The 19,724-nt window shown below is 40.7% G+C and overlaps 1 protein-coding gene across 12 annotated transcripts in view; it reads left to right on the top strand.

Annotated features, from left to right (window-relative positions):
- The window catches only part of ABLIM2 (actin binding LIM protein family member 2), a 147,222-nt gene that overhangs the window by 40,189 nt on the left and 87,309 nt on the right, over positions 1-19,724 (top strand). For all 12 annotated transcript variants that reach the window (XM_071556871.1, XM_071556866.1, XM_071556872.1 and 9 more), the window contains exon 3: positions 16,374-16,557. In XM_071556871.1, the coding sequence (XP_071412972.1) occupies positions 16,374-16,557 (184 nt within the window). The remainder of the gene's footprint in view (positions 1-16,373; positions 16,558-19,724) is intronic.

Raw genomic sequence — 19,724 nt, 5'->3', positions numbered from 1 at the left:
TGCGCTGCCCTAAACAGCAAAAATTTTTGGTCACTATTCAGAACCAGATTGGTATTCAAACCGGAGCACAGCCTGTACATACGTCTTTGAAGCTCTTTTAAAGCCACCTGTTCTTAGGGCAAATTTTGTTATTGGATTAGTTTTTCAGACCTAACTCAGGAAAAGAGCAGCTAATTTGTTATTCAGGAGCCTTTTCTCCTGCATGAAGGCTCAGTAACATGCTGGTATGTGCTCCGTGTTATTATCCTAATGAAATGCTAGCCCCCCTATTTATACAAATCTGCTATGAGAAAAAATGAGTCCTATGGAAGGAACAAGATAGAATTATACATTGAATATTTCATAGGCCATTTCCATTTAGATGATGCCAGATCACCAGCAAATGTAGCATGCGAATTCTGAAACTATTCACTGATCCCAAATTTAGGCAGTGCAGAGGTTCTTTTTCCCACCCCCATGCAGAAGGAAATGATGAAAGTACCGTAGAATCTGCATTGCTCTGTCTGGTCTGCAAGAGATAAGGAGGAGTTTGTTCACTACAGGCAGATCTTGGGTAAAATGAGAAAAAAATCACCATGTTAACAAGGAAGAAGCAGGGTAGCCCCTGTCAGTCACCTGTCCATCTCTCAGCTGCCACAGGAGACAGTGTCAGAGATGTGTGGTTAAACTGCTTCTTGGCGTCAGGGCTCTTGGAGTACTTAGACTCCTCCTTACTAATATTTTGCCAAGTGCTAAGTTTGCACATATCATTTGGTTTGGGTATCTCTCAGTATTTAAATGCCATCTTTTATCACTTTTCAAGGGTTTTCATCAATTTTCTGGCATTCTTATGGTATCTTTTTTGTTTTGTTCCTGGGTTTTGTTACTTAAAAAGCATAGGTTACTTTCTAGTATGGATTTACTGTATTGTTGCATGAGAAGACCTTAGGAACAGAACAGAGCACTGAACATACATTTCACTTGCTAACATAAAAGGGAAAAATCAGGTTAGGCAAATATGATTTGGGTTTTTCATGATGAAAAAATATAGATCACGTGTTAGGATTTAGCAACAAAATGGTATTCAGTTCTGATCAGTTAACCACTTACTTGCTCTCAGCCTTGGAGGAGAGATTTGTGCCATGACCCCTGCTGTGCACAGACAGGGTGATGATTCTGGGAATATATTTATTTTACAGTTGATTCTTTCCTGTGGTGCCTTTATTCTGATGCTATTCAGCAATGCAATTTGCCTTGTCTCACCTCATCCCCCAGAGATAGCACCTGGAGACAGGCTGTATGTGCAGCATCCAATGCAGCTTCAGGACAGCCCCCAGGACAGATAATCCCCTGTGTGGGCTGCTACATTGCCCTGCTAACATGGCTACCTGCTTGACTGCCTCTGTATTAAATAATTTTGTCGCTTGCATCAGAAAACATTAGACATTTGTAAAACTGCAGAAAATTATGTTCCCTCTCACAGAATTTACAGTTGTACAATGATGGAGAAGACAAAAAACTGACAATGAGTAAGAATGACAAATGACCATGTCTTGAGAGGTAGTTGAGGTCTGTTTGAATGACCTCATCAGTGACATGATATTACACTGGTAGAAGCCACACCTTTTTGAATATGTGTTAAATGTGAAACTGTTTCTTTGATAGTGTTGAATAATTTATGAGATTTCAGGGGGTCAAATACATTTGTTTCACTTTTTTTAGGGTAAAAAGGTAGTTTTGAATATTGCCATGCTACTCTCTGATTATCTGGAGAATCATAGGATGGTTTTGGTTGGAAAGGGCCTTAAAGTTCATCTAGTTCCAATGCCACTGCCATGGGCAGGGACACCTTCCACTAAACCAGGTTCCTCAAAACCCCAACCAGCTTGACCTTGAACACTGACAGGAATGGGGCATCCACAACGTCTCTGGACAGCCTTTCTTACAGGAACTGTGAGTTTCAGAATGGTAATGGCAAGTATGTAGATATTGTATTGACATTTAATTGTAAAACCAAAGAAGTTTAGTATAAAGCCACTAATTCCCATGCAGTTATTCTTTCATTCACATCCAGTTGTTCTTACGTTGCCCAGATGACTCTAAATGATTCTAAGAAGAGTTTTAAGAGGTGAAGAACTCTTATTGTTATTCAAGATTAAGGCACACATCCGGATTAAAAAATCTGATAGCAGCACTGGGAGCATATGCTAATTTTGCTCAGTAGCAAAGTTTAATAAGATTTAGGCAGGTAAATAGGCATCATAGGTAAGGTTTAGATACTCGTATCTATTTTTATATATTTTGTTTAGGTACACATATAGACTGTAGGGAATATGCCATTTAGCCTCACTTCAAATTTTTACTTAGCTTTTACTTTAAAATATCGGGTTATTTAATCAGGTTTTATAGAAATGTTCTTAGAAGCAGATGCCTTTGATATAATGAGGCAAAGATTCATTAGATTTAAAGGGCTTTGGTTCCCATGTTTGCTTATTATTTTATTTGATAACACTACAATGGAAGGCAAATTACTAAGGGTGATTAAATATTAATGACTCAGGCTATCGAATTTTAAAAAAATTGTGTTGTCTAGTTCATTCTGAGGGTGTCTGTCAGGTCAGGAATGCATCTTATACAGGGTATGGTATTAGACAAATATTGGCTTGATGTTTTTTACAACAGAGTGATTTAGCAGACCCAGCAGAGAGACAAGTTAACACAGAATTTTAGATAGGAGAGGTGTAGATGCTGCAGTGATATTATCCTGGGTAGCATCTTAGATCTTTCATAACAATAGAAATTATTTTGGGAGTGTTTGTCAAGTGTTTTATTTTCTGTGATGTGATAGTTTCCTGGAATTTCCAAAGTAGCAGTAACCTGTGTCAAATTCAGTATTTAAGAAATAATTGGAGGTGTGAATCAAAGCCCAGTGTTTCTAGAAGATGTGAATAATTCAACTATAATAGCTTTCTATAAACTGGGAAAAGATACTTTGCAGTATTTTATATAGTCACTCCATCAGACCAAATAATGTACAATCCAGAGTGCATTTGCAAATCTATTTGCATGCAACAATCCTGCAGCCTCCACCTGAGTTAAAGGGGAAAATCCATATTAGCCTGCCAAAAGCTACTTTGTACAGGATTGCTCATATGTAAGAACCATAACACATATTTTTGTCCTTTACTGGTTTGTCTTGATGACCGGAAGTAAGCTTCCAGTCTGAGCCAAAGATGTAAAAACATGACCTTTGTGGTATATCAGCTTCATTGTGTGTGTGTCTGGTTTTACCCCTGATCAAAATTCCCTGGATTGGTGTTTGGCCATGGATGCAGCCCATGCAGTCTTCTACGTTGGCACATACAGCAGTTTCAAGTATACTTTTCCCCCCATTAATTTCTTCTATTTGTTTAATTGACCTATTAAAACATGTCGCATCTTCAGCTTAGAGTGGGGTATGTTGTTCTGTGGGTCAGTGTTTCTGATACTTATGGCACTGCAGTGCCCTGGGAATTGTAAAAAAGCCCAAGTCTGGATATATCACTTGCATACTGTTGCCTCAGTAGAACATAAAACAGAAGCCAGAGTTGTGTCATTTTTTGGGAAGCCATATTAACAGGAAGGGCCGAGACAGAATATCTGGTGAAAATACTAAGAACATCAAGTAACTTGGTAATAGGAGTGATTTGCTTGTAAGATCAAATGCATGTGCTAGGATATAAATATGTTCAAAGCTACACTGAGTACTCTGAGGGACTCTCATTTGAACATAGCTACAGGGTTTCACATTTCGGAACAGGAGCCATTTGAGGGAAGCTCACCAGTAAGATTTCCGAGTCCTGGATTTTGTCCAGGCTGCAACAGTTGATGGCATTTCTGGTATCTTGGGCACTGGGGATTAGTGTAGGGGCTCTTATTCATCAGGCACGCTCAAAAAGGTGTCCATTGCTTCCTGACTCCTTCAGGAGTGTGGGATCCCAGATCACATTAACTCAGTATAACAGGAAAAACTGTGCTTCAATGCAATGCTCAGCAAGTCAAGGTTGGAGACTGTGGTAGGTTTAGAGCTGTCTTACCAAAGTCACATTAGCTTACTATTTTTATTTCACTGCAGTTGTGATGGTGATGATCATAGTAATGATCACTTTTGCCAGTTCAAAAATAATTCATTGTGGCAGCAAAAAGTTCTATGTTGTAGTTTTGAGATTTTGAAACCTAAACTTTAAAAACAATTGATCACTAGCTTTCTAAAAGCAACTCAATAATTAAAGCATGAAAATTTTTTTAAGAGTATCTTTAATTTAATGAATACAAAATATTAGTAAAGTGTTGTGAAAGGAACAGGGGAGGAATCACGGTTGCAAGTATTGGTAAAGCAATGTCTTTATAACGTTCCAATAAAGGGTGTCTATCCACCTCCAGAAGCCAAAATTCTGTTATTTCTGTTTTCCAACTTGATGTATTTCATTTAAAGACACCAAGTTTTGGGGGTTTAGATGTAAGCTATATGTGTTTACTCTTGTTTTTGTACTCAGGATGTCACATAATATCCCTGTTTTATTTTCTTACTATTTTTATTTTTCATTAGTCCCTTCATTGCCTTGGTTTTCTCCTTATTTTCATCCTTCCAGTCCATAGACTGAGAAGTTATCCTGGAAAGCTAAGTGCTCATTAAAACATGGATAGGATTTTCAAAGACGGAATTGCTGAAATTTCTGGGGGATGATCCAAACAGCAGATACCACAATATGCAGAAGGTGTTTCCATTGCAGGGGTCTTGTTCCTAACTGGGAAGAGAGGGGTACCCGGGAGGGATGCTTAACTATGCTGGGAATGCTGAAGTGGATTTAAACAAAGGCACCAAATAAATGGAGAGTAGTGAAGCTCATCAAAATCAAATCAAAGTAGAACCAGCACAAAACTGAATGCATTTAAAAATTAGGCCTGACATAAACTTTTGCATGGTAACATAGGGTAACTATGGAAAAAAGAGCTGGCTACTTATGAAGAATTTACAGATAGAGCTAGGTCATGCAGGAAAAAAATTAGGGAAAGAAAAGTGGAATTTGAAGTAAATTTGGCTATTTCAGTTAGGGATAACAAAAAGTCCTTTTATAAATACATTAATAACAAAAGGAGGGGCAAGGAAAACCTCCATTCTCTGTTGGACTTGGAGGGAAATATAGTTAAGGAAGATGAGGAGAAGGCTGAGGTACTTAACACCTACTTTGCCTCAGTTTTCACCAGTAAGACAGGTGGCCCTCAAGACAACTGGCCTCTGGAGCTGGTGGACAGGGAGAGGGAGCTGAATAGCCCTCCTGTATTCCAGGAGGAAATAGTTACTGACTTACTGAGCCAGCTGGATCCTAACAAGTCTATGGGACCAGATGGGATCCATCCCAGGGTGATGAGGGAGCTGGCAGAAGAGCTTGCCAAACCACTCTCCATCATCTTCCAACAGTCCTGGCTCTCTGGGGAGGTCCCAGATGATTGGAGGTTGGCCAATGTCACCCCAATCCACAAAAAGGGCTGCAAGCAGGACCCTGGCAACTACAGGCCTGTCAGCCTGACCTCCGTGCTTGGCAGGGTTATGGAGCAGTTCATCCTGAGTGCAATCACACAGCACCTTCAGGGTGGACAAGGGATTAGACCCAGCCAGCATGGGTTTAGGAGGGGCAGGTCCTGTCTGACCAACCTGATCTCTTTTTACGATCAGGTGACCCACCTGGTGGATGAGGGGAAGGCTGTGGATGTGGTCTATCTGGATTTCAGCAAGGCCTTTGACACTGTCTCCCATAATATACTCCTGGAAAAGCTGGTAGCCCATGGCCTGGACAAGTGTACCCTCTCCTGGATTAAGAGCTGGCTGGAGGGTCAGGCCCAGAGAGTGCTGGTGAATGGAGCTGCATCCAGCTGGCGGCCGGTCACCAGTGGTGTTCCCCAGGGGTCTGATTTGATTTAGATGAGGGGATTGAGTCCATCATCAGCAAATTTGCTGATGACACCAAGCTGGGAGGGAGTGTCGACCTTCTGGAAGGCAGGAGGGCTCTGCAGAGGGATCTGGATAGACTTGAGAGATGGGCTGATTCCAATGGGATGAAGTTCAACAAGGCCAAGTGCCGGGTCCTGCACTTTGGCCACAACAACCCCCTGCAGCGCTACAGGCTGGGCACAGAGTGGCTGGAGAGCAGCCAGGCAGAAAGGGACCTTGGAGTACTAATTGACAGGAAGCTCAACATGAGCCAACAGTGTGCCCAGGTGGCCAAGAAGGCCAATGGGATCCTGTCCTGTATCAAAAATAGCGTGGCCAGCAGGACCAGGGAAGTGATCCTTCCCCTGTACTCTGCATTGGTGAGGCCACACCTTGAGTACTGTGTTCAGTTCTGGACCCCTCAGTTCAGAAAGGATATTGAGGTGCTGGAGCGAGTCCAGAGAAGAGCAACAAGGCTGGTGAAGGGACTGGAGCACAAGCCCTGTGGGGAGAGGCTGAGGGAGCTGGGGTTGTTTAGCCTGGAGAAGAGGAGGCTCAGAGGTGACCTCATCACTGTCTAGAACTACCTGAAGGGAAGTTATAGCCAGGTGGGGGCTGGTCTCTTCTCCCAGGCACTCAGCAATAGGACAAAAGGGCACGGGCTTAAGCTCTGCCCAGGGGAAATTTAAGTTGGAGATCAGAAAAAAATTCTTTCCAGAGAGAGTAATCAGGCATTGGAATGGGCTGCCCAGAGAGGTGGTGGATTCACCATCCCTAGAGATTTTTAAACACAGATTGGACGTGGTGCTGAGTGCCATGATCTAGTAAATGGACTAGAGTTGGACCAAGGGTTGGACTCGATGATCTCCGAGGTCTTTTCCAACCCAATCGATTCTATGATTCTATGATTCTATGATATGCTTTGCGGGCAGTAAAGATACTATTCATATAAAGAAGTTTTAAGCATATGTCATTTCAGCCTGCATTAGACAATATCACAGAATTATTATTATAAGAAAAGCCTGTAATTTTTTTTAATTATTCAGGTTCTTGGGGTAAGACTTTTTCCCCCCCGCAAAGACATACCAGTGCAAGGATGACTTTATGCAGGGCACTTGCTGTCTAGGTCATGCTTTTTCACATGAGGACACAGGAGGGACACAGCCACTGCACTGGAGTCCTGAGTCTTTCTGAGCACTGAGGCAATGTGATGCCTGCATGGAGACCCGGAGAGAGTTGTTGCAGAAAATTCATCACTGCCACAGTGGTGTTATTCCACCTCCCACTTTTCGTAACTCATTAACACGAGGCCATCTGCCATATCTGTGTATAGTCAGAGCAGGCACTTAATTTGCAAACCTGTAACTGGCACCCAAAGCACCGTTAACAAAAAATTAGAAAATATTTTGTGTTGTTGCTCTACATGCTGGTTTTTTTTTTGGTTGTGTTTTTTTTTGGTGGTGTGTTTTTGTTGTGTGTTTTTTGTTTAAAAAACCCCCTAGTTTAATTGACAGCAGTGTTTTTTTATCATAAACACTTAAGATGCTATGAGCTTGAAAATGAATTAAAACACATTTCTCTGTTTCTTAAGTCTCTTTAACATGCTTATGAATTTTAAATAACCAGAATAAGTCCTTAAAACAATCAGTATAAAAGAGAGAATTTTTCCAGTTTTCCTGGGGCTTATTTTGGTAGCTTGAAACAGCTGCATATATAATACTGTGAGAATATCACTCACCTCTAAGGCTATAGAAGAAATATTATAGGGCTGTAACACTGCCTTTTAGCTACTGGAAAACTCTTATTTTCCAGAAGGAATATGGAAATACACTGTCTAGTGCAAAAATTTCTTGATGTGTAGTTCCCATTTATTTTAAGATTAAAGTTGCATAGTGCACAGGAAACCCTCCAAACTCTCCTTCATTTTAATTAGTACACCTGAGTCTCTAATGTTTTGTCAGTCTCATAAGAGCATTCTGAATCTCTAAGGGTTTTCCTGCACTGAAGTGTGTACTCCACAATTTAATTTATGGGCATCATGGCCAGTGTAACTGGGAGCTTGTATAGATGCATTGTACACTGTATTCTTTATAGCTTTATCACTGCTTCTTATGCATGGTGTAGTGTTGAAGGATGGATATGATATATCCTCACAGTTCTCTGTATGTTTTCTGCTCCAGCAAATTGCTGGTTCTCTAGTGTCAGACCTGTCTTCCTTCCTGCATTTCCTAGTTCGGAGCTGGGGAAGGGGCCAGCTGGTCTATCAAAGACTTCGAGGAGCTGCATATTGCTTTTGTTTGCAGTGGATAGTAACAAAATGAGGTGGCATTCAAGTCCTTGAGATTATAGCTGGTCTTTCAGATACTATTGCTAATACACTGCCAGTGACTGCCAGGCTTGAGTGTTCTTCACTTCACAGACATCTGTTTGGAAAGACTTTAGATATGGTCACTCCTGCCTAGCAAAAGTGATTAGATTATACAGTTTATATACCATTGCAAGGTTTCTTCTATCTTATTGCTCCTTACCTATAGACAGAGGTTTCAGGTGTGAATTGACTGAGAGTGATTGAGATGATATTCCCAAGCAGATTTTGCATGGCCAGCAAACTTCGAGCTGGAAAAGACTTCTCCATAAACTTAACCTCATTGCTTATCTGGCCTTGCCACACCAGACCATGCAACAGAAGTGTCACAGTCACAGTCATCTTCTGGAAATGAGCTTAGACTGCTTCAGGTTAATTACATTTCAGTTTGAACCTGCCAAAGCTGTTGCGGTGGAAGTTTGCCAGGTGGTTGCTATTCCTTCTCATAGGCATAGCAGCCAGGAAAAATGTTCCACATATAATAATGGACTTTTGGAGAATGAGCTCCCAAACTTCACCAATGGTGTATGAAGATTTAGCTGCCAAAAGAGAATAATATCAGCAGCATACTACGTGTCATTCTTGGGTTCTTAGTCAGCCAGTGGCATCATGAAAGGAGGAAAATACCAGAAATGGACATAAAGCCACAATGCTGAGGAAGAAAACTTTTATTTAGCTCTAAGCAAGTAGAGGTCTTTTTCTTGTTTTCTTTGTAACAACCATTATGAATGGTTTTTATTTTTAGAGTCTTTGCCTCTCTCTCATCTCTTGGTTAGATTCACACCTCGTTGCTTACATCAGGCAGCAAATAGAAGGGAACAGTACAGACTTCATCTGTGCAGATGCAAGTAAGCACCACACTTGATTGCCTGGCAGGCAGAAAGCAAAACAGCACTGTTTGGATGACAGGACCACCAGTGCAGGCAGCTGCTGCAGCCTGTTGTAGTGGACAGCAGCACAGTGAACGTGGCATGCTCTGAGCATCTCGGGACACTGCTGATTTTTAGGCTCAGCATGCAGCCAAAATATTCATGTCCTTTCAGCAGGCTTGTTTGCTAGCACGTAGATGGATTTTATATTTGTACAGTGCAATTTGTACAGTACATGCTGCTACTGATGGCATACAGTAGCAGAATAGCAACATGCTTAAAGTGCATTGATTAATTGATTTGCTGCTATTTATTTTCAAAGAATCATAGAATAGGTTTGAAGGGCATTTAAAGATCATCTAGTCCAACTCCCCTGCAATAAGCAGAAACATCTTCAACTAGATCAGGTTGCTTAGGGCCCCATTAGACCTGACCTTAAAAGTTTCCAGAGATGGGGCTTCTACCACCTCTCTGGACAACCTGTTCCAGTGTTTCACCACCCATTAGACCTGACCTTAAAAGTTTCCAGAGATGGGGCTTCTACCACCTCTCTGGTCAACCTGTTCCAGTGTTTCATCACCCTCATTGTAAATATTTTCTTCCATATATCCTGTCTAAATTGCCTCTCTTTTAGTTTCAAACTGTTACCCCTTGTCCAGTTGTAACCGGCCCTGCTAAAAAGTTTGTCCCCATCTTTCCTGTAGGCCCCCTTTTGTGCCCTGGATGGCTGCTCCAGGGTCTCCCCAGATCCTTCTATTCTCCAGGCTGAACAAATCCCACCTCCGCCTGTTTTAATAGGAGAGGTGCTCCAGCCCTCTGAGCACCTCCATGACCCTCCTCAGAACCTGCTCCAATAGGTCCATGTCCTTCCTATTTGGGGGCTCAAGAGGTGGGTACAGCACTCCAAGTGGGGCCTCACTGGAGTGGAGTAGAGGGACAAAATCATCTCCCTCAACCTGATGGCCACAATGCTTTTGATACACCCCAGGATAGAGCCAGCTCTCTGGGCTGCAGACGTACATTGCTGGCTCATGTCCAGCTTTTCACCCAACAGTAGTAGACTTTGAATTATGGAGTTAGATTGACTGTGAAATCACACAGCATAAATGACGATGCTTCAGGTGCTGAGACAGACAGTAGCATGTCTATAACGTGTCTATTCCTGTGCTGGGGATAAAAGTAGTCTGTTTCCAGACCAGTAGAGGAACCCCTCAGATTATGTATGAAGTATTTTGGTGTCAGGTAACTGCAAATCATCTTGAAGAGTGGAATTACCCAATTTTCAGAGAAGCCATGCTGAGATACCTTCCTCAGACTTGGTGTGGATATGGTCCATCTCAAGATCCATAGCACATCCAGGTATTGGCTTGATAGTAAATACCATAAAAAGGAGAGACAAATACATATTTATTCACTACTTAAAAATTACTCCTAAAGCATCTAACTTTTCAGGATAAGGCATTGCCTTGGTATGCAGGACAACAGCAAGATAAGCAACTGAGTTACTCTTAGTCTCTACATTAACATAAGTGATATGTTTGCAGTGCTTTTCTTGTTTTCCTAAGACCAACACCAGAAATTGTTGAAAACTGTTCCTGGATTATAAATAATCCTACCCCCAGATACTCATTTTGGATGCCATGTGCTAGGTAGGAGTGGATCTGTGTCATAACACCGATTTCCTGTCTTAGGGGAGTAAGATGTGGTAGTTGCCTTCAATTATTGTCCCTAGACTTCCTCCACCTTTCCTTTTTGTGTATTCTTGTCTCTGCAGGTGTGCAGGATCATCTCAGATGGGCAGTGTCTGTCCACCTTAAGTAGCAGGCAAGGGGCATAGCATCTCAACTGAGGGGTGGCTAATGAGTCTCTGCAGAGCTACTCTTCTCAGCCTTGAGCTGTGACTATTTCAGTATCCAAGCCAGTATTTAACTGGAATCCCTGTGTTCTTCTCTGGTCAGCTGGGTATCAAGTTAAATTGTATCAGGTGGTTCAAAGAGTGCAGAAGCGCACAAGGTTTTGAGACTCCAGCTATGGCTGGTGGTGGAAAGATGTGTGAAAAGCAGGGGAGGAGTGTTTGGTTTGTGAAAAAGCTGTGACTTTTCCCCATCCTGCAGTCAGTCAGTAAGAAGGAGAGTATAACCGTGTAGGCTTTGCTCCATTTTCACTTAGAAGCCAGATTTTCCTTCGTTCATGAGTAAATATGAAGAATTTGAAGAGAGTTACATCTTTGTGAACTGTCACAAATGTGGTCTTTGTTATGGGCATGTGCTAAAATGAGATGGGAAAAAATTCCCAAAAGCCCACCCTGCTCAGTTTTCTGAGCCAAAACCTGCATTAATAGACTCTCTTTTTTAGAAGTTTTACTTACAGTTAATCAGCTTGGAAGAAAGTCTAGAAGAACTAATGGCCATTTACAAGAACTGAGATTAGGGGATCAAAGGTGTCATCAAGGTTAGATACCAATTATTTTTGAAACCTTTTGGAATGTTGAAACACTGAAAACCTGTATCAAAATTTATTTCACTGATACAGATAAAAACTTATGTGATTGTTATGCCTGTTTGATATGTTTGCATCCCAGCTTTTGTTCTCTGAAGAAATATTTTACAATGTATCTAATGTTTTTGCACAAAAAGGCTATTTTAAAAGAAAATTATTTTTGTTTAATATGGCATGATTAAGGTTTCTTCAGCTAAAATATTTACAAGTTTTGGGTTTAGTCACACAGAAGAGGGTGGCCTGTAAAAGAAACATTCAAGAAAACTGCCATAGAAATGTTCTTGCACTGTACTGAACCAGTAGTCAGACTGATGTGAATCAGGTGGTTGAAGAGCCTTGCTGTGTGAAAGACAGTCTCAAATCTCTGAAGAATAAACTTGTCTGCTACTAGTTTCAGTTTGGTTTGGTATGAATCTAACTGATACCAAAGACATTTTTACTATAACCTATTTATATGTCAGTTTAATTCTGCTGCTGTATTACACAGAAAGCAGTTCTGTGAGAGAAAAAAAGCTTCTTTCCTTATTACTCATGTATTTTGTGCTGTAGCCTGAGAATTTAAGGTAAGGACTTGAAATTTCGTGCAGTATCAGGAAACAGTTGAATAAAACAGTTTAGGTATTTTTTATACTGTATGTTTGCTAAGTACTGATGTTATGGAGGATGACAAATGCATCTGCTTAATTAAGCAGAAGAATTAAACAGAAGAACTGTGGTTTTGAATGCTGGTGTTTATAAGAAAGAAATTCTCTACAGAGGAAGTAATCAGGCATTGGAATGGCCTGCCCAGAGAGGAGGTGGACTCACCATCCCTGGAGGGTTTTAAGATGAGACTGGATGTGGCACTTAGTTCCATGATCTAGTAATGACAGTGGGGTTGGATCAAGGGTTGGACTTGATCTCAGAGATCTCTTCCAACCCAGCTTGTTCCATGATTCTATGATTCTATGATTTCATGGATGGTATTGGGTTTATGGTACCTACACCCTAAGGAATTTTAAAAGGAATTTTTTATTTTCTGATTTCATCCCAGCTTCTATCAAATTTGATGCTTTGTATGGTTCTATGATCTCTAACTCATTAGCCTTTGAAAGACAGTCTCTTTAAGTAAATATTTTAACCATACCTCATAATCCCTTTTTAATATTGCTCAGACTTTATTCCAAAGCTATAGAAATCTGACGTCTTTTTCCCCATATCTTTTTCAGTCTTACTGGAGTGCTGTTCCACAACCTCTTCCCTGTGAGGGTTAGAAACATTTCTATTAATTTACAGCCTCCATTTATTCATCACTGGGTTTTGCTTACTTGTTTTGGGGGAAATATTATCTTTTGGGGAAATATTCTCTTTCTCTTCTCTTTACCTTGCTCTGTTTAAACCTCCTATATATGTTGAATTACTAGTTGCTTCCTGGGGTGTTTCTTTTTTGTTTGGTTTGTGGTTTTTTGTTAGGCTAAAGAAGCTACGTTCTGCTTGTCACTTTAAATAGGTCATCCTGTTAGCCCTGCTCAGCTGTGAATCAGTCTTTTGTTGAAGTAACTGTGCAAGTCATCCCATGTGCTAGCTGAGGGGTCACAAGGTTTACCTTCTCACTGTCCACTTCATTTCTTTCATTTCTTGCATGTGTGAATGTCATTATAGTGTGGTGTGTAGGAAAAGTCACTGAGAAAAGTCATTACTTTGTTATGCAGTTCCCATGCAATGTACCTGTTATGGCTTCCACGCTGTTAATATTGATTGGCAAACACAGTAACAGGTATTGGAAAAAATAGGTAGAAAACGATTCTTAATCTCCACTGAAGCCACACTGAGAGGGTTGGGGCTGTTCAGCCTGGAGTAGAAAGTTCCAGGGAGACCTTATAGCACCTTCCAGTACTTAAAGGGGGCTATACAAGAAGTGGAGAGAGACTTTTTACAAGGTCATGTAGTAATAGGACAAGAGGTCATGGCTTTAATATGAAAGATAAATATTGGGAGGAAATTCTTTACTGTGAGAGTGGTGAGACATTGGAACAGGTTGCCAGGAGAAGCTGTGGATGCCCCATCCCTGGCTGTGTTCAAAGCGAGCTTAGATGAGGTTTTGAGCAGCCTGGTTTACTGACGGTGTCCCTCCCCATGGGAGGGGATTTAGAACTAGACCATTTTTAAGGTCTTTTCCATCCAAAATCTTCCTAGGAGTCTAGGATTCTGCTGTTCAAATGAATATGGAGGAATTTCTGTTCTTCCTTAGTGAATTCAGCCTCTCTTTTGAATATAGGGAGACTGAAGGGATGGTGATGCCGAAAAGGGCCTGATGAGAGGATGCCAAATTCAGCTTTTGTTTTGAAGTCCAAATAACTTGTTTTTCTGTCTCTGTTTGGGTAAGCATTTTCACTGCAGGATTACCTCAGAATCTGGGATTAAGTGCAGTAGTGCAACTTCTTTGGAGTAATACACAACTTTGGAGTAGTAGTAACCTTAGTGACAGCACAGAGAAAGGCAAATACCTTCAGGGTGAGACAAAGTGTCACCAAATGACAGTGGCAGAACCCTTACTGACCCCACCTGCCCCAAACACCACACTGGGGCCCTGTTAGCAGCAGTGAGACAGAGCCTGCTTGGCTTCCATTTAGGACCCACATCATTTTAGCTGGTGAACACTGGCAAGAGTGCACAACACAGGAATGGCAAATAATGTTTTCTCTTTTTTTCTCTTATGATCCGCTCTAGAAGTTTAAACTCTGCCTGATACAATTTAAAACTGCTCTAGGGCGTCATTAGTATCAGCTTAGCATGCTGTTCAGCATCATCTTAAATGCATAGTTGATCTGTGCTTCTGTCACACCAGTATGTACGTAGGTGAAATGTATAGGCTGAAAGAAACTCATAATATACAGCAAATCCTGCCAGATTTTTGAAAAATCTGTTTAAAAGGCACATCCTTAGCAAAAATCAGGGCAAGAGTAAGAAAGAAAAGTGTTACAGCAAATACATAAAGCCTGTGAGATAAAGGATGTGAGCAATGTATTGCCAGATAAATCATCTAATCTGTAGTTGTTGTTCATGGCACGTGCAATATAATTGAAATTGTTTAGACTTAGAAGAAAAATTAATTAACCCATAGTTCTTCAGTTTTTGACCATTCACTAGTACATTTTCAGCATGATTGTTTTCTTCGCTTCTTCTCTCTCTCTCGGGAGAATGGTGAGAACTGTAGTGGCCACTCAGGGTTTAAAGAGGGCCTTGAGCCCAGGCCTCCTGTGCCATGGTTAAGAAAGATGATAAAAAGAGTGTGGTTATTTGGATGTGGTTTTGGATAAATGTTCAGGAAACTGTGCTTTCTTGGAGTTTCTGTGCTCTGTATGTTATTTTGTGCCTTGTGCATTCCTGCTGGACTCATTTCTCGTAATTTAAGTGCAAGAGGACTGATTCTGACGTTGCAAACAGGCTTTAGTATGAGTTGGCAGACTTTGCATTTAAAAACCAAAGTGCCTGTGAACTTTCAGGTACCTAAACAGATATCTCAATCTTGAACTTTACAAGTGTGGATGCTTCTGCTATTTTGGGACCAAGAAACTGAGCAACACTGCAGTGCTTTGTATGTGCAACCCAAATTTGATAAGCAAAATTCCCGCTCTTCCTCTGTGTGCCGTATGTGAGTAGTGACAGTGCCATGGTTCTGTTTAGCATCATTTGACTGGAAGCATCGTTTATTGATGGAAACACATGCCTACATGTACATCCCCAGAAGCAGAAGTGTATAGTAACAAGTAGGATGCTGTGACTTGGAGTAAAGTATTTTCAGCACAGCAGAAGTAACACCATTTTAAAGTCCAGTTCTCCTTATAAATCAAATCAAGTCTGTTTTTAAGGATCCTAGTTAATATGGATGAGGGTAATCTACATCTCTGTTGTCTACTTCTATATGACTTCACCAGACCATTGTATCTCTCCTTTCCCGTCATATATGTTCTCAAGATACCAGCCTAGCTCCATCCCTGGTGAACAGAGAAAGCCCCTGAATAGTCTCCCAAGCTTTTGGTTAATCAATATTAACCCTCTCCTACAGATGTATCTTAAAAATTAGAAATTGGCAGGTAGAATTAAAACTCCACTTTTTCCAGGAGCAGATGGTTCTGGAGTTGCCTCCAGTTCATGCTTGGTGAGTGATATTTATCAGGTAAACATAAGATCTGATTTAAAGAAGGGATCTTGTAAACTTGTGGAAGGTTACAGCAGTTGCCATGCGCATCTGAACCCCCTGTTCCAAGAGAGCAATATTTTTTTACCACTTTTGTGTCCAGGAGAATGTCAGACACTTACAATCTGTCAGAGAAGTCTCTTTGGAACACTGATTTTGAAGGTTTATACCTTTATGCATTTCCTTTAACGTTGTTGGGTGTTGTATGTACTAACCCTGAACTCAACTCCTACAGACACTGACTTTGTGCTCACAGCTGCTGCGCTGAAGTCAATATTTTTACATGAAATAAATCCAGACTACTAGTCTACAAAATATATGATTTATGTACTCTACTATAAAAGTAGTGTCTTTCAGATGCACAGCTGTTTTGTGGTCATAAGCCCATGTATTGAAGTACTTAAGTACTCCACTAGGAACCATACAGATCATAGGTGAAAAATCAGCATTGTCTTAGACCATAAGCTTTGCTTTTCCAGCCTTCTGAGTCTGAATTTTCTCTTTCTGCAGCTTGTGGATGTGACCTGGCTCAAGGAGGATTTTTTGTGAGACAGGGAGACTACATCTGTACTTTGGACTACCAGAGGCTCTATGGCACACGGTGCTTCAGTTGTGATCAATTCATTGAGGGAGAAGTGGTCTCAGCACTGGGCAAAACCTATCACCCAGACTGTTTTGTGTGTGCTGTCTGCAGGTACGTTTTCTACAAGTTGTGTTCCATTTAAAAACAAGATTTTGAAAGACTAATGCCAGGCATTCAAACCTATAGCCTATAGATGGGAAAAACAACAATAAAAACAAACAAACAAAACAAACAAAGCAAAAAACCCCCAAGAAGTTCTGTTTTCTGTTATCCACTCCTTAAAAAAGTTGCAGAATTAAAAAAAAAAATCTGAACACTTTGAGTGCCTCCCTTTTTTCCATTTTTTTCCTGATGTATAGTATTTTTTGTCTGAGGTTTTCGAAGTACTTTAGAAACTACCACTGCCTCTACTGTCAGACCTTTTGCCCCAAATGTTGTTTTATTTCTCTGGTGTCTGCTGTTTCATCATTTGTTGACTGAAGTTACAAAGGAGTTCAATGCCAGTGGCTGTCTTCAGTGAGCCATATTAATAGATTTGAACTGAAGTTTTACCCTGTTTCCCATAAACTTCAAGAGCCATTAAAAATAGGACAGAAAAGTCCTGGACTCAGGAACATACTTTGGATTTCACAAAGGTGTGAGTGTGACAAGTGACAAAGCACACAAGCTTTTCACCCACTAAACCCTAGCGTAGTTCAGTGGGATCATTTCCACATGGGTCCTGGACTCAGCACTACAAGCAGTCAATGTCCATTTGACCTGTATCTTAATCCTCTTGTGTGGAAATAGCACAAAAAAAACCGATTGAAGACTTAAGGAAGAAGCTTGAAGTCCTCTAAACCTTCAGGAAATGCACTGCTATAGCACTTCAGAGCAAATGGAAATGCTGCAATAATTTCTCTGGCTAGACCTAACCCTTTAGCAGTACAAGAAAAGTAACCCCACTTTCAAAGGGAAAGCACAGTGAGGCACTGATGCTCCATGCCGTAGGTGCTCCATGAGCTGGTGCCTCATGCAGGTGACTGTGCAGTCCCAAACCAGCATGTCTGTGTCACTGTGGCCATCTGCCACCCGAACCTGCCCAGCCTGGGGAACTGCTGAGCTCAGATGTCCTCCTGTGCTGAGGCAGGAGCAGGACTTCAAATTCCAGAACAGCTGTGGCTCATGGCAGGATCTCGATTTAATAAAGCACTTGCAGGAATAATTAAATAGCCATGCTATAGGGAAGACTCTTGAGATTGACAAGCCTTTATTATATTAAATTCTGTCCAAGTTTTGCTGTGTTTAATAGGACATTTTTTTCCTTTTGGATATTTCAAACAAAGATGAAGAGTAAAAGTAAACAAAAATACTAAAATCTTTTTCTTTTTTTTTAATGGGAGAAAAGTTATTTCAAATGGCTCTCATGATGATATCTTGCTGCAAATGCTCTTGGCCTGCAGCCCTTTTGCAGATAAGCACAGCTAATTCTTTGTACCTTTATTCTTAGCAATTGTACCTTCTGTAAAGCAAGGTACTTCTTCGTTTAAGAGAAATAAAACTGGTTAATTCCATTTGTTCTGCTAAATGTGCTTTTATCTTCAGCCACACCCTTAGGGCATAAATTATTAACCTGTGTGTTACTGTACTTGGTTTCAGTCAAGCCATTGGATACTCCTACTGTATTTAGTCAGTTCTTCACCTGGTTTGGAGCTTGGTGGTACAATTTGTCTCATCTCCCTGGAAATTTGGAATAATTTTCTTGATGACTAAACTGTTTAAGTATCTAAGAATTCAGGTGATCTGAATTGCAGTATTGTAAAATTCATGCTACAAATATCATGTGTGGTGAAGCTTTTAAAAATGAAGTTCCTGATACACTAATATTTCATATAAAAAGAAAATCAGAGATACTGCCTAATGTTCTGTATAACTAAACAGTTGGATTAAATACTATTTCACTGTTTCTAATTGTTGCTATTGAAAACTTAAGTAGAGAGACCCAGATTTCCTTCTGTTGCTTTCCTTAGAAAGACACACAAATTCATAATGTCTTCATCCGAGCCAGCTAATACCCTGCTGACTAGCAGGATTCAATTAGTGTCTCTCAGGGGGGGTTGTAACACTAATTTATGTTGCAGAACAACAGAAGAATCCTGTCATCTGTTTATATGCTTTAAATCAGCACTGCTTCAATTACCTGGGTCAGTGCAAGCCAGACATAACTTATGTTTTTTATGGGAGTGTCCCATCTAAATAACATCAGCAATTATTTATTGAGTGATGTCCTCAGTAAAACTGAGGTGGGTAGACTATAAATACATGTGGTTTAAGCCAAAAAAGAACTTGTTTTTAAAAAAAACCCAGTGATATTAAAAGGAAAAAAAATTAGAGCCATTTGATTTTGAGTACAGGATTGTAAAGCCCTCTATGGTGGCATTTTCTGGAGTGGGAAGAGTCAGGAGAACCATTTGTGTCCTCATTTGTTACAGATAGGCAGAATTCTTAAGTACTGGGCCAAAGCACACTGTCTGAAGCAGTTGGCTGGTGATGCATCTGGCATTGCCTTTTGCAACTGGACTTTAATGTGACTGCTCTGTTAGAAATCTGACTTCCAGAATGGTGTGAATGTGAGAGGTGGTGACTGCCTTCCAGTGGGGCTGATCCTGCTCTCATGGAAACCAAGCCAGGCTCTTGCCATCTTCAGCACAAAAATGCTGGCAGCAGAAGGCACTTTACACTCATGACACGTGTCTCTAGAATGGTGCCAGGATCGTTAAATGCTTTAAGTGAGCATTTCTACAACCCATATTTCTGGAGCTGCTGAAGTAACACTTTTAAACTGTTTTTGCATTGAATAGTAAACCAGTGACAGTAGCAACTCCTTTTTTTTTCTTATTTTCAGTGAAGATAAGATTTGAATAGAAACAAGTGGGAAGTGTATATTACTTCAGATGGTAGCATCAGTGAGAAAATATAGCTAGCTGAAGCAGTGGGAAAAAGCCCATAACCCAAACCCAGTTGTCTCCTGGAGCTCCTGGTATTACTATTGTTGAATGCCACATGGGCTAGTGTCACAGAGAAGAGCTGTGTTCCCTGGTACCCTCTTCACTGCATTCAGAAACTGCTGCCCTTCTCTGTGAAAAAGCCGGTGTGTCAGAAACCCAGCTCATCCTTGGAGTCAGATGCTATTGCTCAGGGCTTCCACAAGTCAAAGTCTGAAAAAAAATTAATTAGTATTCAGAGAAAAACTATTAAAAGTACAGTGTAATGTGCTGTTTATCGTGTATTAACCAGAT

The sequence above is a fragment of the Pithys albifrons genome, chromosome 5 (genome assembly GCF_047495875.1).
Source record: "Pithys albifrons albifrons isolate INPA30051 chromosome 5, PitAlb_v1, whole genome shotgun sequence".
NCBI classification, from domain to species: Eukaryota; Metazoa; Chordata; class Aves; order Passeriformes; family Thamnophilidae; genus Pithys; species Pithys albifrons.
The sequence above is the reverse complement of the archived record's forward strand: the minus strand, read 5'-3'. Positions and strand labels throughout refer to the sequence as shown.